The sequence below is a fragment of the Rhinopithecus roxellana genome, chromosome 12 (assembly GCF_007565055.1).
Source record: "Rhinopithecus roxellana isolate Shanxi Qingling chromosome 12, ASM756505v1, whole genome shotgun sequence".
NCBI classification, from domain to species: Eukaryota; Metazoa; Chordata; class Mammalia; order Primates; family Cercopithecidae; genus Rhinopithecus; species Rhinopithecus roxellana.
The window spans coordinates 16187531-16212369 of record NC_044560.1 but is presented as its reverse complement, the minus strand read 5'-3'; the positions used below and the strand labels follow the sequence as shown (position 1 = coordinate 16212369).

At 51.6% G+C, this 24839-nt stretch overlaps 1 protein-coding gene across 2 annotated transcripts in view; it reads left to right on the top strand.

Annotated features, from left to right (window-relative positions):
• SLC9A1 (solute carrier family 9 member A1) overlaps window positions 1–24839 on the top strand; it is a 58437-nt gene that overhangs the window by 13954 nt on the left and 19644 nt on the right. The window contains exons 1-2 of one of the 2 annotated variants that reach the window (XM_030942953.1): window positions 5091–5176; window positions 11389–11630. The exons of the other annotated variant lie outside the window; for it this stretch is intronic. Of the exons in view, the coding sequence (XP_030798813.1) occupies window positions 11579–11630 (52 nt within the window). The 5' untranslated portion in view covers window positions 5091–5176; window positions 11389–11578. Of the gene's footprint in view, window positions 1–5090; window positions 5177–11388; window positions 11631–24839 lie in introns of those variants that run through there. 2 annotated transcript variants of the gene reach the window in all.

Sequence of the window (24839 nt, the reverse complement as noted above, 5' to 3'; positions counted from 1 at the left end):
ACCACGCCTGGCTAATTTTTGTATTTTTAGTAGAGATGAGGTTCGTCATGTTGGCCAGGCTGGTTTTGAACTCCTGACCTCAAGTGATCCCCCCACCTGGTCCTCCCAAAGTGCTGGGATTACAGGCGTGAGCTGCCACGCCTGGCCTGTGGAGGTGACTTGCCTAGTGTCATATAGCCTGACTGTGGCACAGTTTAAGCTGGACTCCAGGGCTTCCCCTTCCAAGTCCTGTGCTATTTCTCCAACATAACATTTATGTTATGTTACCCCACCTAGCTGGAGTAGCAAGACTGATCACCTGAAACATTTAATGAGCAAAATGTGATTTTGTATGACAACTTGATGTGTAGCTATAAAAGCACTCAATTTTGCAGAACAGATGATGGTTTTAAAAATAGTCCCAGCTATGATAAGTGCTAGGTGAGTGATGCCAGTATTAAGGGGAGAAGTTGTGCCCTTTTTAAGCTACATCATCCTGTCTGAGCCTCAGTTTCCCCAGTCTAAAGGGGTTGATATCTGTAAAGCCCTGAGCACATTATAAGTACTCAGTAATGGGAGTTGCTACTATTCCTGGAGCCTTAAAGGAAGAGGTGAGGGTGGGGTCAAGCACTGGAGGATGGTTTTAGGTATATGGACTGGAGGGCATTGGGATGAGCTGAGTACTGAGGTTGGAGGTGCAAATGAGACCGTGAGCTGAATTGTCTGAGTTTGTTCTTTAGTTGGGAGGTGGGGAGACACATGTTCAGCAGTTGGATTCGTGCTGATAAATACTGTACTGAAGATGGAAAGATGGATAAATATAATCCCAGCCTCAAGGGAGAGGCTGGCATGTAAACAGGCACTTGTGATGTGCTGTGAAGTGCTGCAGCAGGAGCCTGCAGAGCTGTTGGTGCGCAGGAGGGAGGAGTGGAGGTGGGTGGGTCAGGAAAGGCTTCCCAGAGCTTTGAGCTGGGTCCTCAGGGTTAAGAATGAGTGTTTTGGCCAGGTGCATTGGCTCACACCTGTAATCCCAGCACTTTGGGAGGCTGAGATGGGCGGATCACTTGAGGTCAGGAGTTCCAAACCAGCCTGGACAACGTGGTGAAAGCCCGTCTCTCCTAAAAATACAAAAATTAGCCAGGTGTGATGGCACAAGTCTCTAATCCCAGCTACTTGGTAGGTTGAGACAGGAGAATGGCTTGAACCCAGTAGGCGGAGGTTGCCATGAGCCGAGATTGCCTCACTGCACTCTAGCCTGGGCGACAGAGCAAAACTCTGTTTCAAAAAGAAAAAAAAAAAAGAATGAGTGTGCTTAGCTCACACAGAGGGGAGAACTGGAGAAGGGCACAGAGACGTGAATGATGCAGAGCCACAGATCATGCAGAACCATTGACCTTTGCTTCTGAAACTCATGGGGATGTTTCCAACCCTTCCACCTCCTCCCCAAACACACCTCACTCACCTGCTTGGCTAGGCAGAGAAGCTAACTGCACCTGTGGGGTAGTGAGCACCTGTGATGGCTGTCGCCCTGGTACAGGCAGTGAGGACAGAGCTACCTACCGCTTACTGAGGCCCTGCCAGTGCCTGGCTTTGTTCTGAGGGTTTCGCTTAGAGCATCGTTGTCTTCTGCACTATGTGACGCCCCGAAGGTGCGAGTCATGGTTTCTAGCTTTATTTAGCTTACAGCTACTTTAGGAAAGTGAAACAGGGAATTATTAAGTGCTCAATGATTGCTGTGCTGTTGCCTCAAAGAACAGGAGAGCTTTAGAGGGGGGGAAATGTGGCCAGAATGAGCATGGAGCAGAGATCTTTGTGCAAACACCTTCACCAGACGCTTCTAAGAGGGAGGGAAAGTGACCAATCAGGCAAGGGCCATGACACTGGTCAAGGCTCTTTGCAAGCTCTGAGTACTGGGTATGAACAGGCACCTGTTGGGGGGCCCAGCCAGCTGCAGGAAAAGTCTGGGTGAGGAGTCAGTGGGAAATAAGACTGGGTTGGGTAGGTGGGTGGGGCTGGATGAAGCGTCTGGAACTCCAGAGGGGTGTAGACTTGGCCAGGGCTCCTCAGACTGGTGGCAGACACAACCACACTTGTCAAAGGCTTGCCCCTTCACTCCATCTCCACTATGAGCATCTCCAACCTGGGTGACTCCCGGGCCTCCCAAATGGTCTTGTGGCTCCACTGCTGTCTGCCTGCAGGCAGCTCTCCACAGAGCAGCCACAGGGAGCTTTGAGACCTGTAAACCAGAGCATGGTGTTCGCCCTGCTGAAAACCTTTCAAATGCTTCCTGATGAACCTGGGAGAAAATGCAAGGAAAGCCTGGCCCACCCCTTTCTCCACCTCATGCCCCTCTAGCCTTTCCCCTCCTATAGTCATACCAGCCTTCCTGTGTCCCTCACGCACATCTGCCTTGCCAGGCCCGTTCCTCCATACAGCTGTGGCACTTGCTCGTTCCCCAGCCTGGAGCACTGCCCCTAGACTGCCGCATGCCGGCGCTCTCATTCAGGTCCCACATCAAACATCATCTCTTCAGAGAGGCCTCCCTGACTGTCCAGTCTAACGTGCAGCACACGCCTCACCAACTGCCTCTGCCCCCATGTCAGACACTATTCTGGATCTGAGGACACAGCCAGGAACACGACAGAAGAGGCTCCTGATGCCAGGGAGCTCCCATGCCAGCATGGAGCATTGGATGTGAACATAGCAGTGTCAGGCAGTGGTAAGTGTCCTGAGGAAGGCAGACATGAGGGAGAGGTGGGGCTGCTGGATGGCCAACAAGGGTTCTCTAAGGAGCTGGCGTCTGAGCTGAGACCCAAAGGACAAGAAGAGCCCATCTTCCAAAGACTAGGGCCCCTGAGAAGGGTGTGTTTGAGGAATCTGAAGTGCGGGGGAAGAAGGGAAGCGTGGTGTGAGAACGGAAAAGAGGGCAGAAGCCAGATCATGTTGGGCCCATGGGCCTGGGGCTAGGATTCATGGTGCTGTATGGTGCCATCAAAGGCTCTTGAGTAGCATGACATGGTCTGACCTGGGGAGGGATGTGCAGACAGCTTGGGAGTGTGATAGAGTCGGCTCAGGCCCTGGGCTGGCCCCAGAGTGCCCTGCCTACCAGCAGCTCAGCCTGGGTCTATGAGGGCAACAGAGTAAAGCTTCCCGATAGGCAGCACTGGCCAAGCCAGCAGTGAGATGGAAGCTGCAGCCTAGGAGAGCAGCTAGCAGGGAGCTGGAGCAGAGTGGGCGTGGAGTCAGGGGCACGTGGGGGAGGGAGGGGCTGAGTGGTCACCAGGCCCTGCTGGACTCCTGCCGGCCACCCCTCCCTTGGTGAGCCTCAGCGCCTGCAGGCAAACAGTCACCAGACCTGTCATGTGGGAGACGTGGCGTTGCTGAACACCAGGGTTGGACATGCCTGTTCCCTGCTAAACCCTATGGTCATGACCTGGCAGTTGTCAGCTCAGGAAAGGGCAGACCTAGAATCAGAACCAGACTTTAGCGCTGGGAGGGATCCTAGAGACTGCAGGAGTCCAGGAGGAAAAGATAAGGGGTTAGGGAATCAAAAGACCTGGACTGAAACCCCTCTCCCCCACTGGCAGCTGTGTGGTCCCCGTGTGCAAAGGTGTGGAGGTTAAATGAGAATGCTGTGGCGAGCACCTAGCAGTAAGGGCTTCTAAATGTCTGACATGATGACAGAGCCTGTCCCAACCCCCTCAGCTCACAGAGGAAGCAGAGGCCAGGGCGGAAGTGACTTGCTCAAGGGCCGCAGAGCTGCATTGAGCTCAGCTCCCCGACCTCTAGTCCAGGCTCTCCTGTGATGCTATAAGTGGTCCTTCTTCCCACATCGTTCCCTCTGCAGAGGTGAGGCAGCCTCCTGCCTGTCCCACTTTCTTTTCAGCCTGCCTCTGAGCACCTACCATGCAGCAGACACAGCTGCGTGGTTGGTGGTTCCCACCCTGGAAGCGCTGACACTTGTGTGTGGGAGACAGACACGTAAACAGCTAAAACACAAGGCAGGCTGAAGTGCCGCAGGGACACAGCACGTTGCAGGTGGTCCCTGGGGGCAGATGGGGCTCCATCTGGCACTACCACTTACAATGGAATGGCAGTGAGGCCCAAACCTAAGTTAGAACAGATCAAGAGGGCCTTGGATTAAATGCAGAGGAGCGTGGGCTCTTTCCTGAGGATGGGGGAACTGCAGAGGTTCTGGAGGAGCCATGGACCATGACTGGCCTGTGTTTAGGATGAGGGCTTTCCTGGCTGATGGAGAAGGGACTAGATGAAGCTTTTTCCCCAGTGTTCTTGGCTCTGGGAATTTTCCGCCTCCTCCTTCCATGGATAATTATCCTTCCTAAGAAACTGATCAGATGGGAAACTGCAGGAAATTGTTTGGGACAGGGATTGTGTAGGAGTTGGGGGGAGAATGGAGAGGATGTAGCCGGAGAGGGGGATCCGTGCCAAGCAGCAGGTGGTGGCTCCCTTCAGAGGGGAGGGAGGGAAGCCTGGGCAGGGCTGGGAATTTAGAGCAGGAAGATGCAGGTGCTTCTGGGGGAGCTGAGTCCCTCAAAACTCCTGGTCTTGTCCTCGGTTGAGGATAGGGATTAGGGTGACTGGCAGGGTCTGACTTTTCTGGGTCTATAAGAGTTGGGGAAAGTGTGAGGCAGTGTGGCCCAGTGGGTGGGGCCAAGCCCAGTCCCAGCTCTGCTTGGAAATTCCTGTATTGTGGGCCAGGGTTAGTTAGGAGTGGTGAGTGTGCACTGGGCACCCTCCCTTGGCACAGAGCAGTCCTCCTCCTGTCCCCTGCTCCCAGCAGACCCAGAGCTTGAGTCGTGGACCTGGCTGCTGTCACCTTGCTAGTTAAGCAGCAGGTCTCCATGTGACCGAACCACAGGGACGGGTGCTTAGCACTGAGGACAAGGGGCTCCCCACTTCTGAAGCCAGGAGCAAGACTGCCTCTAGAGGGGCCCAGAAGGCTCTGCAGGTGGAGATTCAAGGCATCCTTCTGGGCAGTCAGGGGCCAATAGAGACTGCAGAGTCCAACAGACCTGTCTGAATCCCAGCTCCACTACCTGCCTGCTATATGCCTGTAGGCTGATTATCTGACCTGTGTCATTTTTCTGCAGATAATTCTGGGGTAACCACAATTCTGACTTGGATCATCATCAGTTGATCTTACCTGTTCTTGAACTTCATCTGAATGGAATCATAGGTACTCTTGTGTGTCTGGCTGCTTTTGCTCAGCCTCTCTGTGAGATTCCTCTTCACTGTCACATGTGGCAGAGGTTTGTTCATTTTATTGCTGTTCGGTGTTACCGCGTATGAATACAGCACAGTTGGCTCACTCTCCTGTTGATGGGCTTTTGGATTGGTTCCCTTTTTTTGACAATTGTGAATAAAGCTGCTCTGAGCATTCTTGTACTCCATAGGGTTTTGTGAGAATTAAATGAAATAATCTGTGACAGTAAAGTGTTTAATACTGAATTTTGACTCAGAGCAGGTGCTCAGAACATTTTCCCTCCAGAATTTTTTTTTTTTCAGAAAAAAGGAAGAAATAAAAAAAATTCAAACACTGCTTAAGTATATAAACAAGAAAAATGCAAGTCATACCCCTTTTACTCCTTTGCTTCTCAGGCTGAGCACTCTGAATAGTTCATCCTGGACTTTTCTCTACAGTGGTGTGAACCGCTTTTTCATAAAAAATGTTAAGCCGGGCACAGTGGCTCACCCCTGTAATCCCAGCACTTTGGGAGACCAACGTGGGAGCATCATTTGAACCTGGGAGTTTCAGACCAGCCTGGGCAACCTAGGGAGACCCTGTATCTACAAAAATAAAAAATTAGCAGGTCATGGTGGCACAGGCCTGTGGTCCCAGCTACTTGGGAGGCTGAAGCGGGAGGATTGCTTGAGCTCAAGAAGTCAAGGCTGCAGTGAGCCATGATTATGCCACTGCACTCCAGTCTGACAGAGCGAGACTCTGCCTAAAAAAAAAAAAGTTGGCATAAAAGCAACCATGCTGGTCTGGCATGGTGGCTCATGCCTATAATCCCAGCACTTTGGGAGCCCAAGGCAGGCAGATCACCTGAGGTCAGGAGTTGGAGACCAGCCTGGCCAACATGGTGAAACCCCATGTCTACTTAAAATACAAAAATTAGCTGGGCATGGTGACACGTGCCTGAAGTCCCAGCTACTCGGGAGGCTAAGGTGGGAGAATTATTTGAACTAGGGAGGCAGAGGTTGCAGTGAGCCGAGATTGCACCACTACACTCCAGCCTGGGTGACAGAGCGATTTGCTCTCAAAACAAACAAACAAACAAAATCATGCTGTTTGTACTCTTGCAGCTTAGCTTTTTAAATTAAATCGGATCTTTTGAAAGAGTTTCCTTATCTGCATCAAGGGAATAGCTTTAAGATTGAGAGTCTGTGAGGGACCCTGAAACCAGTCACTTGCGGCCTTTCACCCTGGCCGGGCAGATTTCCTTCTCGGTGGAACCCAGGATCTGGCTTCCGGAATCCGGGGTGCAAATCTTGGCTCTGTTGCTCCCTTTCTGGGTGTGTTCTCAGGCTTAAATGCCCTGAACTTTGGTTTTCTCATCTTTAACGTAGGAGGACCCTCAGAGAGATACCATGAGGTTTAAATGATATAATGTACATGAAAGAACAAAGCAAAATGAAAAGTGATGTGTTCTGGTTATTATGTAAAATCGTGGGCTGTCAGAGCTAGAGGAAACCTCTGAGAAGTTAACCCAGCCCCATCATCTTATCTGTGACGAAACTGTAGCCCAGGGAAGGTCACAGAGCCAGCAAGTAATAGAGTCAAAACTGAACCAAAGGTTTCTGACTCCCAGAAGTCTGCACTTTGCCTCTTCCTGGGCAGTGGGAACTCCCCTGGAGGGTTCTCACTGTCTCTGGGCCAGAGCTCAGCTCTGACCGACTCACTTCTTAACTGTAGGGCTTCCTGCTACAGTGGAAAGGCACTTTAGAAAATGTCTAGGGCTCAGAGCGGGCACGGTAGCTCATGCCTGTAATCCCAGCGCTTTGGGAGGCTGAGGTGGGTAGATCACAAGGTCAGGAGTTCAAGACCAGCCTGGCCAAGATGGTAAAACCCTGTCTCTACTAAAAATACAAAAATTAGCTGGGTGTGGTGGCAGGCACCTGTAATCCCAGCTTCTCGGGAGGCTGAGGCAGGAGAATTGCTTGAACCGGGGCAGCAGAGGTTGCAGTGAGCTGAGATCGTGCCCCTGCACTCCAGCCTAGGCAGCAAACTGAGACTCCGTCTCAAAAAAAAAAAAAAAAAAAAAAGTCCAGGGCTCCAGTTCTTCTCTCCCGTCCCTAGCTGAGGGACTTCCAGGCAGTGAAGTGTGCCTGGAAGGCACATCCTTTGGTCTAAGAAGGCAGGGGAGTGGGCATTTGGATGGGGCGGGAGATGCTGACCCAATAGGGCACAGCACCCTTCCTGTCCTAACTACCTCCAAACCTGGGCCTTAGTTCCCTGCTCCCACCAGGATCACTCCCATCCCCAAGAAGTCAAGCTAGGACCCCACTCCCTGACCTCTTAGATGAAGTCCTGGCTTTGAGTAGTCTCTTACACTTCTTCTAGCTCAGTGTTTGGGTCTCCTCAGCTTCAAGAAGATAAAGAGGGGGCCCCCATACTTACGAGATTGCAACCTAGGTTGACATCAAGAATCAGGAAATGGGCCAGGTGTGATGGCTCATGCCTGTAATCCCAGCACTTTGGGAAGCCAAGCAGGGGTGGGTCACTTGAGGCCAGGAAATCTCTGAAAAGTTAACACAGCCCCATCATCTTATCTGTGAGGAAGCTGTAGCCCAGGGAAGGTCACAGAGCCAGCAAGTAATAGATGCAAAGGATGAAGCCCAGAGAGGGGATGGAACTTGGCCAACCTGATGAAACCACATCTCTACTAAAAAATACGAAAATTAGCCGGGTGTGATGGTGCATGCCTGTAATCCCAGCTGCTGGGGAGGCTGGGGCATGAGAATCGCTTCAACCCGGGAGGCGGAGGTTGCAGTGAGCTGAGATCACACCACTGCACTCCAGCCTTGGGCAACAGAGTGAGACTCCGTCTCAAAAAGAGAATCAGGAAATGAAACCCTGACGGGCGTGGGCTAGGCCTTTCTTTGCCTCACCCACCCTGCTCCTTCCCAGGAAGCATTTGGCATGATAAGATTTCCATGGTACTGGCCAGTTGGGCCCCACTGTCCCGGGTGTTTAGCTACCACGTCACAGTGCAGTACCAGGTACCAGGCAGTTGAAATGGCTCCTGGTGCTCCAGCTTCCGCCCTTCCCTGGAGCCACAGCTCATTAAGAAAGCACCGTGGCAATGATAATCAGGGAACCAGGCGGGGCTGTCTGGGAGTGCCCTGTTGGCCGAGGGTGGGGGTTGGGGAGGGACTGCTAGCCCTGGTATCTGCTTTCAAGGTGAGGTCATGGAGTGACACTCATTCCAGTGGCAGTGAACAGTGATGAGAAAAAGTCCTGCTCTAATAGTAGGAGGTACCCCCACTTCATGTTGCAGTACGCTTTGTCTGGTCCTGTGCTAGACTGTCTGCCTTCATCATCTTGTGATCTGCCCACCTTGACCTCCCAAAGTACTGGGATTACAGGCATGAGCCACCGTGCCTGGCCTTTTGTTTTGTTTTGTTTTTTTAGAGATGGGGTTTCACCAAGTTGGCCAGGCTGACCACAAGGCCAGGTCAAGTCTCCCAAAGTGCTGAGAGTACAGGCATGAGCCACCACACCCAGCCACTATTATTATTATTAACATCCCCATTTCAACTGGAAGCTGTGTGACTGGGCTGATTAGAACCATGGTCTGGGGGCGGGGTGGCAAAAAAGAAAAAAGAACCATGGCTCCCACCTGAATTCTTGAGCCTCCTTGTCCTGCCTAGTGGTGGCTGCTTCTGCAGTTCTGGCTGTCCCAGCTATCTCCCCTGCCCTACTGGAGGGAGGCATGTGCACCTCATGCCAATGCCATGTGCGGTTTCACACGATAGGCCCTGCCCAGTCCCAGCAGCCAGCACAGGCCAGGCGGAAGTGGGCACTGACAAAGCCTTCCTTATCTCCTTCCTGGGCATGGGGCACTTACTTCTATGGGGTGGGCTGGTTGACAGACAAGTAGGCAAGCAGGCAGCTTCTCAGCCTGCCTGGAGCTCTTGGCCCTTTGTGCTCAGCGTGTCACCAGTGGGCTCTTACTCTGGAACCTGTGCCCTGAGGACCAGAGTGCCAACAGGAAGCAGTTACCAGGCCCGGCTTGAGGGCAGAGCTTGGCTTTTGGGATCAAATACCAGTTTGGTTGTTTCCTGGCTGTGTGTCATTTGAGCTAGTTTATTAAGCTCTGAGCCTCAATTTCTCTACTGGAAAATGGAAACAGTAGTGTCTACCTCATGGCATTGCTGAGGCTAAATGAGAAGGCACAGGGCCCGGTAGTAATTTTCCCTTCCCACAGTGGCGTGTGCTGGAGGGCTGCACTGTGTCTCCTGAGGCATTGCACATGGGTTTTGAGCAGAGGCCTGCAGGCTAGACCCAGTCTGGGGAGCTACTGACAGTGGAGCTCCATTCCCCATCACTAGGGTGCCAGATAGCTCCTGCTTCTCTCCTTGCAAGGCACACACAGAACCAGGGCACACTGCTACTGCTAGGGGTCTTAGAGAGACCAGCAGTTTAGTGAGTGACCTGACCAAGGTCACACAGCAAAGGAGTGACAGACCTGGCAATAAACCAGGGCTCCTGTGCCCCATACCCACCATTTGGTCCAGAAAACTGGGGCTCAGAGCTGCAGGCAGCATGGTTGGGGCTGTGGCTCTAGAGTCAGACCATTTCTCTCTGCCCCGGTTTCCTCAGCTGTAGAATGAGGAGGGTGGTCCCTGTGTCAGAGGGCTGCTAGGAGAATCATGTGGTTGAAGTATACAGAGCATCGAAGTGAGGCACTCAATAGAAGATAGTTTTTCAAAAAAAAGTGGGAGTGGATTGGGGGGGTGGCACCATATTCCAAGCAAGGACCAGTTTTGGAGTGGGCCATCCTGGGTGTGTGTCCCAGCTCTGCTACCACTTTGCTGTGTAACCTCAACCAAGTTCCATCCCCTCTCTGGGCTTCATCCTTTGCATCTGTGAAATAGAGGGGTTACATTGGATGGTCTCAGAGGGCCCTCCCTCTTCTAATCTCTGACTTCTTGCTGCCCCTCTTCTCCCCCAGGAGAGGCCTGACCTGCAATTGCTGTTCCTAGAGCCCTGGGCCCTCCTGGCACCAGGACCAAGCCCTGCAGCTGGCCATGTCCTCATCTTTTCTCTGCAGTGTCCTCTAAAGGGCAGCCTCATCTGAGCATGCTCGGTTCTCCTATCCACTCTACATCTCGTGGCTCCTAGAGGCCTGAGGTGACAAACTATCCCCAGTGTGGTGGGAGAGGAGGCAGGGAGAGGCCCTCCAAGCATGCCCTGTCTCTCCCACCACAGACAGAGCCCAGCCAGCTGGATTGTTATCAGAAGCGTATGGGAGACCCTTAGGGCATCCCCTGGAGATAGAGGATCCAGTATCAGGAGGGCTCACCCACCTTGCTGGTATTGTGCAGGAGGCAGTGCCTGCTGCCCCTGGAGCCTTAATGCTGTGCAGTTGGACAGCTTCCCGCTCAGGCGCCTGCTTAGGAGAAGCTCTCGCCTCCCTAGTGCTGCCAGCTTGCCTCTGGGACCCTGACGCTGCTGGTTTCAGGGAACCTAGATCTGCACGGGAGTGTCTGGCATTTATTTATTTATTTATTTATTTAGTCAGTCAGTTAGTTAGTTTCCCTCTTTTTGCCCAGGCTGGAGGGCAATGGCGCGATCTCGGCTCGCTGCAACCTCTGCCTCCTGGGTTCAAGTGATTCTCCTGCCTCAGCCTCCCAAGTAGCTGGGATTACAGGATGCACCACCACACCTGGCTAATTTTGTATTTTTAGTAGAGTCGGGGTTTCACCATGTTGGCCAGGCTGGTCTCAAACCCCTGACCTCAGGTGATCCGCCCGCCTCGGTGTCTCAAAGAGCTGGGATTATAGGCATGAGCCACCGTGCCTGGCCTTTTTTTTTTTTTTCCCCCAGGCAGGGTCTTACCCAGGCTAGAGTGCAATGGCATGATCTCGGCTCACTGAAACCTCAACCTCCGAGGCTCAGGTGATCCTCCCACCTCAGCCTCCCTAGTAGCTGGGACTACAGGTATGCACCAACCATGCCCAGCTACTTTTTAAATTTTTTGTAGAGATGGATTTCACCATGTTGCCCAGGCTGGTCTCAAACTCCTGGGCTCAAGTGATCCTCTCACCTCGGCCTCCCCAACTGCTGGGCTTACAGGTGTGAGCTACCTCACCCGGCGTGGACATATATTTTTGTTTTTGCTTTTTTCTGAGTGTTTTTCTCTCTGTTCTCTCCTCTTACAGCAACCCTGTGCCATAGACATTGTTTATCCCAATGTTAGAAAGGAAGAAACTGAGGTTCAGGGCAGTACTGTGATTTGCCATAGGTCACAGAGAAGTTAAGATTTAGAATTGGGACAGCAACTGCCTCCCTCATTGATGGACCAGAGTTCTTTACGCTGCCCGCTGCTGCCTCGTGCAAGCTTGCTATGGCATGAATGCTGTTCTGTATCCAGATGCCACGGTTGCTGACATGGACAGAGATGGTGAGTATCACAGAGCCCAACTTTGTCCAGCTGCAGAGTTCATCAGTCAGATGTCAGAGGTAGAGAGGCTCTCAACAAGCCCCCAAGGATGGAGAAACTGAGACCAAAGAAAAGCAAGGGTTTGTTCAAAGCCCTCAGAATGTCAGTGGCTGAGTCTAGACTGAAGCCCAGTTCCCCTGATCCCCAGCCTGGGCTTGACTCAGGCCTTTCTTTTCTCAGAATTGTAGTTTTCTGGTCTTTTGAGGCATTTGGAGGTAGGATGGGGGAGGGCTCACCCATCCTGCTGGTGTTGTGCAGGAGGTGGTACCAGCTGTCCCTGGAGCTGAGACTAAATGGCTGTGTAGTTGGACAACTTTGCCCTATGCCAGATGCTGAGCCTGGGTGGCCAGCGCTATCTCCCTTGACCACCTCCCTGAGGGGTCAGAATTTCATGTTGTTCCCCGGGGCCAGAGCCCTCCAGTGGCTGTCCCCGGCTCAGCAGGGTGATTGGGAATTCTCTCCCCACAGGATATTTGTGGCCTTTCATAACTGGCCTTGGCTGAGCGCTGGATTGAGAGTCAGTAGTTCTGGGTTTGGGACCTGTCTCCATTGCTACCCATGTGATCCTGGGCCTATGTTTGGACTTCTCTCAATGTCTGTTCTCTCATCTGTTGCCCACTGCCACGGCTTGTTGTGAGGGCGAGAGAAAAGGCTGCTTTACAGCATCTAAGTAATGATTTCCACTCCAGTCCACTATTGGAGTCTATTTGCTCCAATAGAAATCCTCTACCTGGGCTGGGCTCAGTGGCTCACGCCTGTAATCTCAGCACTTTGGGAGGCCAAGGCAGGTAGATCTCTTGCGCTGAGGAGTTTGAGACCTGAGCAACATGGCGAAACCCCCACGTCTACAAAAAGTACAAAAACTAGCCAGGCGTGGTGGTGCGCGCCTGTAGCCCCAGCTACTTGGGGGGCTGAGGCGAGAGGATCACTTAAGTCCAGGAAGTCAAGGCTGCAGTGAGCCGTGTTCGTACCACTGCACTCCAGCCTGGGCAACACAGCCAGACTCTGTTTTCCCCACCCCCTCCCCCACAAAAGAAGAAATCTTCTACCTGCTCCACATTCGTTTCCCTGTCCTGCCTTTCCAGATGCTGCTGATATGCCTGCCAGGCCTTCTTGGTGCCTAACTCTCACCCTTCCTTCAAGGAAAAGGCCAATTCAGCTGGAGTTTAGTGTCGTGTGCTTAGTGCCAAACACTGGAGACTAAGTTAAACCCAAAAATATGTACATGAAAGGGAAGAAAAAAAAGTTAAACCAGACATGACTTCTGCCCCCAAACAGTTCTGCTGGCTCAACAAGTCTTTATCCTTACCATGTGTTAGGCTCCATGCTGAGGCCTGGAGAGTCAAAGATGAATAGGACAGGGTCCCTACCCTTGCTTGCAGGTAGAAACTTGCTTGTGGTCTGAAGGGGGAGACAGACCAACCAGCTGTGCCGTGTCATCAGACTCTTAATAGAGGGCTGTGTGGTCCCAGGCTCTGCAGGCCCATAGATCTGAGCGTGACTGCGTTCTGCTCCCTGGGGTATTTAGGAAAAGCTGCTGAGCAGAACCTTGGAGGAGGAGTGGCTCTCCAAGGGACAAGCTGATGGTGACCCACCCTGACAACATCTTGTGGTTCACCCAGTGCTTTTGTGTTTGTGGTCTCATGTAATCCTCACAAAAACCTTGTGAGGTCACTGAGGTAAGAGAAAGTCATCCATCCAGCAAACATTGGTTGTGAGCCTGCCGTGTGCCAGGTACAGTCTAAGGTGCCAGGAATACAACAGTGATTGGGACAGAGGCTGCCCTCATGAGGCTTATGTTCTGGGTTGGGAATGGTCAGAAAGCACATCAGGAAGTGGCAAGAGTAAGCAGATTGAGAGGGTTGGGAGGACCTCTCTGGGGAGGTGGCATCTGAGCAGGGACCTGAAAGAAGGGAGGGAATCTGGGCCGGGCGCGGTGGCTCAAGCCTGTAATCCCAGCACTTTGGGAGGCCGAGACGGGTGGATCATGAGGTCAGGAGATCGAGATCATCCTGGCTAACACGGTGAAACCCCGTCTCTACTAAAAATACAAAAAATTAGCCGGTCAAGGTGGTGGGTACATGTAGTCCCAGCTACTCGGGAGGCTGAGGCAGGAGAATGGCGTGAACCCGGGAGGCGGAGGTTGCAGTGAGCTGAGATCCGGCCACTGCACTCCAGCCTGGGGAACAGAGCAAGACTCCGTCTCAAAAAAAAAAAAAAAAAAAAAGAAGGGAGGGAATCTGCCATTCACCTACATGGGGAAGAGTATCTTAGGCACAGGGAACAGCAAATGCAAAGGCCCTGAGGTGGAAGCATGTTTGTGCTCAAGGAAAAGCAAGGAGGCCGGTGGAGCTAGAGGGGAGTGAGTGGAGATTCAGGTGTGGTGGAAAGACGCAGAGCGGGGTGTAGTCCCTACCTTTCAGTAGTATGTCTTATCTCTTAAAAAGCTTCACTCTTGGCTGGACACAGTGGCTGATGCCTGTACTCCCAGCACTTTGGGAGGCTGAGGTGGGCAGATCACGAGGTCAAGAGATAGAGACCATCCTGGCCAACATGGTGAAGCCTTGCCTCTACTAAAAATACAAAAATTAGCTGGGCGTGGTGGCACGCATCTGTAGTCCTGTCTACTCAGGAGGCCGAGGCAGGAGAATTGCTTGAACACCCAAGAGGTGGAGGTTGCAGTGAGCCGAGATTGCGCCCCTGCACTCCAGCCAGGAGACAGAGTGAGACTCCATCTCAAAAAAGAAAAAAAAAGTTTCACTCTTGGCTGGTGTAGGAAGAGCCTGGGGGGCAAGAGTGGATATGTGGGCTGGGCGCAGTGGCTCATGCCTGTAATCCCAGCACTTTGGGAGGCCACGGTGGACAGATAACTTGAGGCTGGGAGTTCGAGACCAGCCTCACCAACATGGGGAAACCGTGTCTCTACTGAAATATAAAAATTGGCCAGGTGTGGTAGCATGTGCCTGTCATCCCAGCTACTCAGGTGGCTGAGGCACAAGAATCTCTTGAACCCGGGAGGCGAAGATTGAAGTGAGCCGAGATTGCGCCACTGCACTCCAGCCTAGACAACAGAGCAAGACTTTCTCAAAAAAAAAAGAAAAGAAAAGAAAGAAAGAAAGTGGTTGCAGGAGACTGATTGGATGCTGCTGCAGTGGTCCAGGCAAGTGATCGTGCTGGCTTGGATGCGTGTTAGCAATGGAGATGGTGAGAAGTGTCAGGGTCTGTTCATGTTTAGAAGGCAGAACCAGCAGGGTTTGGTAATGGATTGGATGTCAGCAGTGAGAGGAAGAAAAGAATCAGGACAACTCCAGAGTTTGGGGCCTGAGGAGCATGCTTGGGGATGAGAAAATAAGAATTTCCTGTCAGGAGCACCCAGCTCCTGTGCATTTGCCATTCTGCAGTCCACCCCACGCACACTGTAACACACCAGCCTAAGGATGCTCATGCCCCACCCCTCTGGGAAGGCCCCCCCATCTTTTCTGCCCTACTCCAGGCCCTGTTCCCTGAGAGTCATTTTCTCTCACTGATCCTTTTCTGGCCCTTCTGAGAGGTCACTAAAATGCCCAAGTGGAGGATGGCTAACACACCTTCTTCATCACTGCCCTCAGATGCTGTGAAGCACACAATAGACCCCATAAAGCTGATTAAGCTACAAGGGATAGAAGGGGCCCCAGTTGCCTCCTAGAAGCTGCTGGTCACTCTTCACCACCCAGCCAGTGCCACCTATGTTTTGTTCTTCCTTTGCAGTCCCCCGCATTCCTTGTAGTGCTGAAAATAGGACACTGTGACTTGCTTTCTGCAGGGCAATTGTCCTGGAAATTGCAGAATTTCTTCTCGTGTTGCTTTCCTACTGCTACCTCTCTATATTCCACCTCTCTGTAGCCAAGTAGGATGAGATTTTGAGCAAGTTGAAGTTATATATATAATGAATTTAACACATTGTTAAGCTTCTGAGCTAACTGACTTGCAACTGGAAGCAATACTAAGAACAACAGATATTTGGTATACTCAATTTTTTTTTATCTCAGATTTGCATTTTGCAAGCTCTACTGTACCCCCAGCAAAGAAGAAAGAAAAATCTAGCTTTCCCATGGCTCTAAAGTTTCTAGAAATGGAAGCTCTCTTACTGAGCCTTTGTTTCTTTCCCCACCTCTGCCCCACCCCAGATGTGGGGCAAACTGATGCCTGGAGCAGCAGGCAAGGACAGGCCAGGGATAGAGATGGAGTGGGGAAGGGAGCCCCTGAGCTGGGGAGCCACACACCCGGGACACTGGGAGAGGAAAGGAGGGAGATGGTGGCTTGAAATACAAAATTAGCCGGGCGTGGCACCCACCTGTAATCCCAGCTACTCCGGAGGCTGAGGCAGGAGAATCGCTTGAACCCGGGAGGCGGAGGTTGCAGTGAGCCGAGATTGTGCCACTGCACTCCATCCAGCCTGGGTGACAGTGTGGGATTCTGTCTCAAAAAAAAAAAAAAAAAAAAAAAACAACTTTTTTTTTAAAAGCCCAATAAAAGGGCTGGGCGTGGTGGATCACGCCTGTAATCCCAGCACTTTGGGAGGCCAAGGTAGGCGGATTAGCTGAGGTCAGGAGTCCGAGATCAGCCTGGCCAACCTGGTGAAACCCCATCTCTACTAAAAACACAAAAATTAGCCAGGCATGGTGGCGGGCACCTGTAATCCCAGCTACTCGGGAGGTTGAGGCAGAAGAATCACTTGAACCCGGGAGGCGGAGGTTGCAGTGAGCCAAGGTTGTGCCATTGCACTCCAGCACTCCAGCCTGGGTGACAGAGCAAGACTCTGTCTCAAAAAAAAAAAAGCAATAAAAATAAAATTCGGATAATATTTATACCTACTGCATTGGGGTTGTTGAGAGAATTAAATGAGATGCCTCAGTGCTTAGTGCAGTCTCTGCCCCATAGAAGCAGTTTAAGCACAGCAGGTGTGATTTACCATTCACACGTAATTTCAAACAACCTATAGACGCAGAAAAGCCTGCAAGAATATATACCAAACTTAACAGAAATTTGGTTGTGGGGGAGACTGCTATAGCTGGTAAAGGGGAAGGGGGAGAATCACTGAGAGATGATTTTCCTTATACTTAAACACTTATATGACTGTTAGAAAAAAAAGACCATGAGTTTTATTTAAAATCACCAAAGCAATATAATATATTTCCATTTTGAGAAAATCAGAAGAAACCAGTGCATATCATATGGTCACCTACCAGACACCCAATCCAGCCATGAGAGTCTTTGGAGCTTGAGGTCCTACCCCGAGCTGCCCCCCACTCCCCGATCTGCCCCCCACCCCCTGAGCTAACCCCCAATGCTTCCCCAGATAACCCTTTCCCCAGGTAACCACCCTGCTGCCTGGCACCTCTCCCTTGCCAGGCACTGTTGGGCCTGTTGGAGCTCTGCCTCTTGTCAACACACGGGCTGTTTACTGCCAGTCCCAGTCCCTGTCCCTCCCTTCTCCCCTGTGAGTCATCCTCTGCTTCACTGCATGAGGACTCTTGATCCAGCGCCTTTTCTGCAGGGGGAGGGGCGATCTGCTGGAGTGAAATTTATTCAACAAGTGTTTATGCAGAGCTTGGATGATTGGGAAGGTTGGGCTGGATACCAAGAGGTGCTGCCCCAGCTTGGGGTGGTATAGGGGTTATGGAAATGGGTCCTTGAGACCCAGGGAGAAGGCTGGTGGTGGTAGAACCAGGCCGCAGGCTAGGATGGGGCATTCAGGGCCAGGCTGAAGGTCAGGGAACCCTCTGAGGCCTGCTGTGTCGGCTCAGGCTCCTTGACTCAGTTCCTTGCTTGGTCTGCCCTGGTCAGGCCTGTGTGCCGGCGTCTCCTGCACTGTTCACTCTCGTTTCGAGGCTGGCTGCAGGCTTCAGGATCCTCAGAAGGCTTTTGAGATTCCCTCTCTTTTCATTTGTTCACACTCTTCCCCCTTTAGTCACCCACCCTTGAGACCAAACTTTAGTCCTATACCCTTCAGGAAGTGTTCATCATTCCCTTAACCTGCTTTTTCTGAGCATCACTTTTTGGGGGCCCAGAGCTGTGTGCTGGGATGCCAGGCTGGCTGAGGCACTGAACACAGAGCTCCTCAGTTTGGAGGAGCATCTGACTCAGCCTGGGGAGGGCGGGGGTGTGGCTCCAGGAAGGCTTCCCAGAGGAGGTGACACCTGCACTGGGTTTTTTTGTTTGTTTTTTTCTTTTTGTTTTTTTGAGACGGAGTCTCACTCTGTCGCCCAGGCTGGAGTGCAGTGGCGCAATCTTGGCTCTCTGCAACCTGCGCCTGCAGGGTCAAGCATTTCTCATGCCTCACCCTCCTGAGTAGTGGGACTACAGGCGCACACCCAGCTAATTTTTTCTGTTTTTAGTAGAGATGGATTTTCACCATGTTGGCCAGGGTAATCTTGAACTCCTGACCTCAGGTGATCTGCCCACCTCTGCCTCCCAAAGTGCTGGGATTACAGGTGTGAACCACCGCGCCCAGCCCTCCACTGAGATGTGAAAGGTGGGTAGAAGTTCCAGGTGAGGAAGAGTTTCCCGCTGTTTGCTTAGAGGTAGGATTTGGGGACTTCTGGCTACTGGAGTCAAGTTGATGTAGATGGGACAGGTGAGAGGAGAAAGGAAGGAGAGAGAGAGAGGCTATACATCATGAGGGATTTGTAACTCAGTGCCAAGGTCCCTGAGCCTGTAATCCGCTATCACAACATGCCTGCCTCTGGAACAGCCTCTCTTGCCAGGTCTCTAAGGCAGTTGCTGCTGGCTAAATCGCTGCTTATTACTCCAGGGGCCTCCCAGGCCCCCCAGCCTGCCTTACCTCTCTTTTCTCAGTCATCTCAGTGCACAAGTTGCTTCTGTGTCTAGTCCCTGTTCTCACTTGTTTACAGACAAGAAAACGGAGGCTATTCCATTGTGTAGTGATTTACCCAAAGCTTATGGTTACTAAAGGGCAGAGCGGGGTCTGGACCCGGGGTTTTGGCCTCCTGGCGCACTCTTCTCTTTTCCATGACTCAGGTAGCCCAGTGTATGCTGCTGTGTTTTCTGACAGCTTTTTACCTGCTTTCTCATCCAGACCTGACATTCCCAGAGGGTGAGACCCTGTCTCTCCAACATAGTAGGACTCCCTGAAATGTGGATTGAAACAAGCAAGAAATAAAAGTGCTGTTTGGAAGAATGATGGGGAAAGGCACAGAGAGAGACTGATTGCCCTGGGTATGGGGAAGCATGCCTGCCCAGGTACTTGGAACAGATTTATTTATGGCTGCTTTTGTGGGGGAGGCATATTTATTGCAGACTTGAATTCTCTTCCTGGTGATCCTGACAAGCTGTTTTCTTTGAAGCAGCATGGCCCAAAGAACTAGCAGTTCAGAGAACTGGATTCTAATGATGACCCTGCCACTTCCCAGCTAGGTAGCCTTGGACAAGTCACCTCTCTGAACCTGGATTTCTTCATCTGTCAAATTGGGGGTCAGAATGTGAGATGAAATGAGAGGGGGTGTGTATAAGCCCCCTGCACAGAGCCTTCCATCAGATTCTCCAAGTGTCCAGTGTTTGTCTCCTGGGTGCTGGACAGTTTATCTTTTTTTTTTTTTTTGAAACAGAATTTTGCTCTGTTGCCCAGACTGGAGTGCAGTGGTGTGATCTCGGCTCCCTGCAACCTCTGCCTAACAGGTTCAAGTGATTCTCCTGCCTCAGCCTCCTGAGTAGCTGGGATTAGAGGCGCCTGCCACCACACCTGGCTAATTTTTATATTTTTAGTAGAGACGAGGTTTCACCGCGTTGGTCACTATGGTCTAGAACTCCTGATCTCAGGAGATCCACCTGCCTTGGCCTCCCAAAGTGCTGGGATTACAGACATGAGCTGCCACGCCCAGCTGGCTGCTACATTTTTAAAAAAGTATTATTTGGCCAGGCGCGGTGGCTCACGTCTGTAATCCCAGCACTTTGGGAGGCCAAGGTGGGCGGATCATCACGAGGTCGAGATCGAGACCATCCTGGCCAACATGGTGAAACCCCATCTCTACTAAAAATACAAAAATTAGCTGGGCATATTGGTGTACGCCTGTAGTTTAGCTACTCAGGAGGCTGAGGCAGGAGAATTGCTTAAACCCAGGGGGTGAGCTGAGATCACACCACTGCACTCCAGACTGACAACAGAGCAAGAGTCTACCTCAGAAAAATAAATAAATAAAAAATAAAAAGTATTATTCATTGAGTTTCTGCTGTGGGATGGGAGTTTTTTGTTTGTTTGTTTGTTTTTTGTTGTTGTTTTTTCTGAAACGGAGTCTCACTCTTGTTGCCCAGGCTGGAGTACAGTGGCACGATTTCAGCTCACTGCAGCCTCCGCCTCCCAGGTTCAAGCGATTCTCCTGCCTTAGCCTCTCCAATGGCTGGGATTACAGGTACCCACCACCACGCCTGGCTAATTTTTGTATTTTTAATAGAGGAGGGGTTTCACGATGTTGGCCAGGCTAGTCTCAAACTCCTGACCTCAGGTGATCCACCCATCTCGGCCTCCCAAAGTGCTGGGATTGCAGGTGTGAGCCTCTGAGCCTGGCCAGGAGTTCTAATTAAATTATCTCAAAGTTGCTTTTAATCATCATCATCCTAGTTACAGAGAGGAAATGAGACTCAAAGACACATGTACCAGGTATTGTGCTGAGTCTTTTATGTACGTCATATCATTTAATCTTCACAAGAGCCCTCTTGTTTGGATATTGACAAAAGCTTGGTGAAGTCAGCCTGCCTTCCTATTTATTGTCTTCTTTACTTGTTTTTCTTTCATTCATTACCCACATATCCATTTATTGTGTGCAAGGTACTATACTAGACTTTTTAAAGGATACAAACCCTTCTCTTCCGGCAAACTTCTATTGATCCTTCAAAGCTCAATTCAGATGGTCCCTGCTCTGGGAACACCACTTAGTCTTGAAACTCTAGACCCATCCCCACCTCCTTCTTTCCCATACTTCACATCTAACAAGTGAAATTTACTTCGTTTTTCTTTCCTTTTAAAATTAGAGATAAGGGCACACTCTGTCTCCCAGGCTGAAGAGTAGTGGCACTGTCATAGCTCACTGTAGCTCCAAACTCATGGACTTAAGCAATCCTCCTGCCTCATACGCCACCACATCCAGCTAATTATTTTCGTTTTTATTTTTGTAGAGATGAGGTCTCACTATTTTGCCCAGACTGGTCTCAAATTCCTGGCCTCAAGCAGTCTTCTCCCCTCGGTCTCCCAAAGTGCTGAGGTCAGTTTTGTTTCAGTTCACAAATAGTTGATGCCTACTCTGTGCTGGAAGCTGGAGACCCACATGAATCTAGACAGTTCCTACCCTCAGGGAGCTTATAGCCCAGTGATGGACACAGACACATTAACAAGTCACAGTAATGCAGAGTGAATTGTATTATACTTGGGTGTTAAAGAAAATTACAATAGTAATAGGAGGCACCACACTGGCTAACATTGAGTACCATTATTGCTTGGTGCTCTTTATCCTTATCTCCTCTTGTACTCCAGAAACCCTCTGAAATAGGCTTTTACACAGATGGAGAAACTTTGAGGGGAGGGATGTAAAGTAACTTGTCTAAAGCCACCCAGCAAGTTGTGGCTGGGTTCTGATTAGAACTCAGTTTTCTGACAGTGGGAACATAGGGCGGGGTGGCCAGTGCCATGTGTCTTTGTCTCCTCTGCAGGTCTGGCTGTGAACCCGCTGAGGCAGTGGCTGAGTCTGTCCTAATGTGGCTTTTCTTTCTCCCTAATCCTCATAGCTGACATCGATAATAGGAAGAATTAGCCTTGAGAATCAGACTCAAAAAGAGTCAGAGCCCTCCTGGACCCAGGGGTCCTCCAGTCCCAGTGGACACCAGGGCTGAGTGCAGATCAGCCAGGCAGGGGCTGAACAGTCTGAATAGTTATCACTTCTTGCTCTACAAGTTTGGTAGAAAAGATTGACCCCTCCTGGCTGAGTTAACTCAGGAGAGCTTCCTGGAGGGGGCAGCCTTAGAAGATAGGAAGGATTTCATGAAGTCTTTACTAGGCCACTAGAATAGAAGGGGAGCAGTGGGATACTTCCTGGAGGGGAGCTCGTGGAAAGAAATACCTACCTCTGACCCTTTGGGAACTGCTTTGGGCCTCTTTAGTCCCAGGCTCACACACCCCTTAGAAACAAAGTGAGAATAAAGCCAAGGATAAAATGGTGAGTGGCCAGAACACAGACTCTGGAGCCAGACTACCTGGGTTTAAATCCCAGTTACCAGCTGTGTGACTTTGATCAAGTTGCTTAACCTTTCTGTGCTTCAGTTTCCTCATCTGTAAAATAGGGGGATGGTAATTGTGACTTCCCAGAACTGTGGTGAAGAGCAAATGGGTTAAGAAGCATCAGAGGCTGGGCACAGTGGCTCAAGCCTGTAATCCCAGCACTTTGGGAGGCCGAGATGGGCGGATCACGAGGTCAGAAGATCGAAACCATCCTGGCTAACACAGTGAAACCCCGTCTCTACTAAAAAAATACAAAAAACTAGCCGGGCGAGGTGGTGGGCGCCTGTAGTCCCAGCTACTCGGGAGGCTGAGGCAGGAGAATGGCGTGAACCTGGGAGGCGGAGCTTGCAGTGAGCTGAGATCCGGCCACTGCACTCCAGCCTGGACGACAAAGCAAGACTCGGTCTCAAAAAAAAAAAAGCATCAGAGTGTGCTGCTGTAAACTGTAGAGTGCTGGGCTTTCATTGGGAAGTATTACCTTTCATTGCTGCAGTTGAGACTGGTTGCTGGGGCAGTTGAAGAGGGAGTTAAAGAAATGGAATCGTTGTGCAACTAGGAATCCCTTGGGACCTGGCCGAGTTGCAGCCCCAGAGCAGTCCTCAGGCCTGGAAGTAGGGCGACAGAGCCCTCAGTGTGCCCCTGGGTCCCTGGTGACCTGGCACTATGGGCCAAAGAGACCCCTCTTCCCAGCACTCCCCTCTGACTTCCCAGGCCAGAGGAGGGCTGTGGGAAGGGGGATCAGGCATGTCTGGTCACCCTGGCAACCCAGGGTGATGTGGGACAGCCTTGCCTGCTCCACTGAGCCAGTCTCAGCAGATGGGGACCGTCCGAGGAGATATAAATAAAACATTCTTGTGGTGCAAAGCAGCCGCAGGGGGCTGGGAGCCCCCATCAGTTGGAGGTTTGGTGAGGTGTCTGCTCAGCAAGTGTGTGTGTGTGTGTGTGTGTGTGTGTGTGTGTGTGTGTGTTCGTTCCAGCTACCACCTACACTAGATAGAATGAAAAACACTTCTCCCATCCCCCAGCCTCTTGTAAAAGGAGAGCCAACTCTGAACTGTGTCAGAGGGTTTGGCCTGTGGCTGTGCTTGGAGATGCCAAATTCCACACTTTCGTGCCTCCTTGTTCTGGGAGGACTGGACGTCCTCAAAGGAGGCTGTGTGGCTTGTGCACACCACAGGGCTTGGAGTGTCACGGACTGCTGGGGTAGAACTGGACACGTGATCATTGACAGGTCACTGGCTGTCTCCATTTCCCTGACTGTATAATGGAGAATTTAGATGCTCTCCAAGATCCATTCCAGCTCTCACATCTCTGGTTCTTACTCTAACTGCCTCTTCCCACCCCTGATTTCACCCTGGTGACATCACTGCTTCTGCATGTTTGGGCCCTGAAAGTTTTGCCTCATCTCTTGGCATCCTGGGATCTTGCCTCCATGCAGGGCTTTTGTCAGGGTACCAGGGGCTCCAGCCATCCTTCTGTGCCCCTTTCACCACACCAGGTGTCAGCAAGTGCCTTACACTTTGTGGGGACTCTGCAGGGATGCAGAGTGAGCGCAGTTGGTGGAGTCAGGACGTTGGGAGAGGGACAAGCCAGCACAGGTCCAGGGGCTGCTTCCCACTTGCCTGAGCCATTGCTCCTGAGGGAGCCTCCTTCTGATGACAGAATCCCTTCCTCCCCCAGCCCTGGAAGTGCTTTCCAGTAATGTGCCTCCTACCCATGGGCAGGGAGCCAAGAGTGGATCTCAGACCTTTCTCATCAGCCTGGCCCAGCCCGGCCCTCCCCTCGGGTCCAGAGAACCCATCAGGGCCTAGAGCTCCTTCAGCTCACTGAGCGCCAGAGCCAAAACAGGAAAGCCGGGGAAACCAGCTCCGGGAACATGGCTCCAGCTCCAGGTACTCTGGAGCTGGCTGAAGGAGAAAGAGGTCGCTGTGCTGTAGTCAGAAGGCGCAGGACCCAGTCCTGGTTGGCCTGGCTGAGTGCATCCAGCCTCTCAGAGCTTGCTTTTCTTGTGTCCAATAGGAATGCCAGCTGTCTGTTCACCTGGTCATAGAAGCTCCAAGGGCTGGAATAGCATGGCCCTCCCCATTAGCTGCTCACGAAGGTTCAGAGTCTGAGTCACCTCAGTGTCCTCAGTGTCCAGTATGGCCTGGCTCAGAGAAAATACCGAGCTTTGAGTAAAGAATTAATTAGCGTTCTCGGCTACAGGTTTGAGACACCTAAGTAGAACAGAGGTCCTCCCTTAGACACTGGGGAAGCAGCATAACCTTGCCGACCTCAGCTTTGTCTTCTGCAAAATGGAGGCAATACCTATCCAAAGGACTGTGGTGAGGACTGAATGAGATGGTGTGTGCCAGGCTTCCAGCACAGTTCTGGCTCATGGGACGCCCTCAGAGCTGAGGAGCCTTCTTCATGTTGCTGCTCTTGGCTTGTTTCACATGCCTGCCCCCTCCCCAGGCAGGAGCTGTGGCCAACTCTTCTCTGGGTCTCCCAGGCACTGTCTGGCGATTTATGGGGCCAGGAAGGCTCTGTGGATTGGGCTGATGGCACAGAGTGGGGATAGGAGGCATTTTTAGAGCCTCACCTCTTAGCTGGAGGTGGAAGCCGTCATCTGCCTGCCCTGGACTATCTCTTTACACTCTGCCTTCTCCTAAGGCAGCTCTTGGTGCTCATGCCAGGTCAGGGGCAGGGAGGCTGTGGAGGGGGTCAGCATGTAGCTGGCTGGAGCTGGACTTCTGGCCTTGGGAAGGTGCTTTCTGGCCCCTGCCTGAAGGAGTTCTGCTCCCCTAAATCTTCATCCTGCTTATCTCCCCTGTGCTGTGCCTATCTGCCCTCCAGCACACTGCAGGTCTTTGGGGTGTGGTGCCATTGTCTTATCTTAGCTGCTTCTGCCTGGGTTGTCTGAC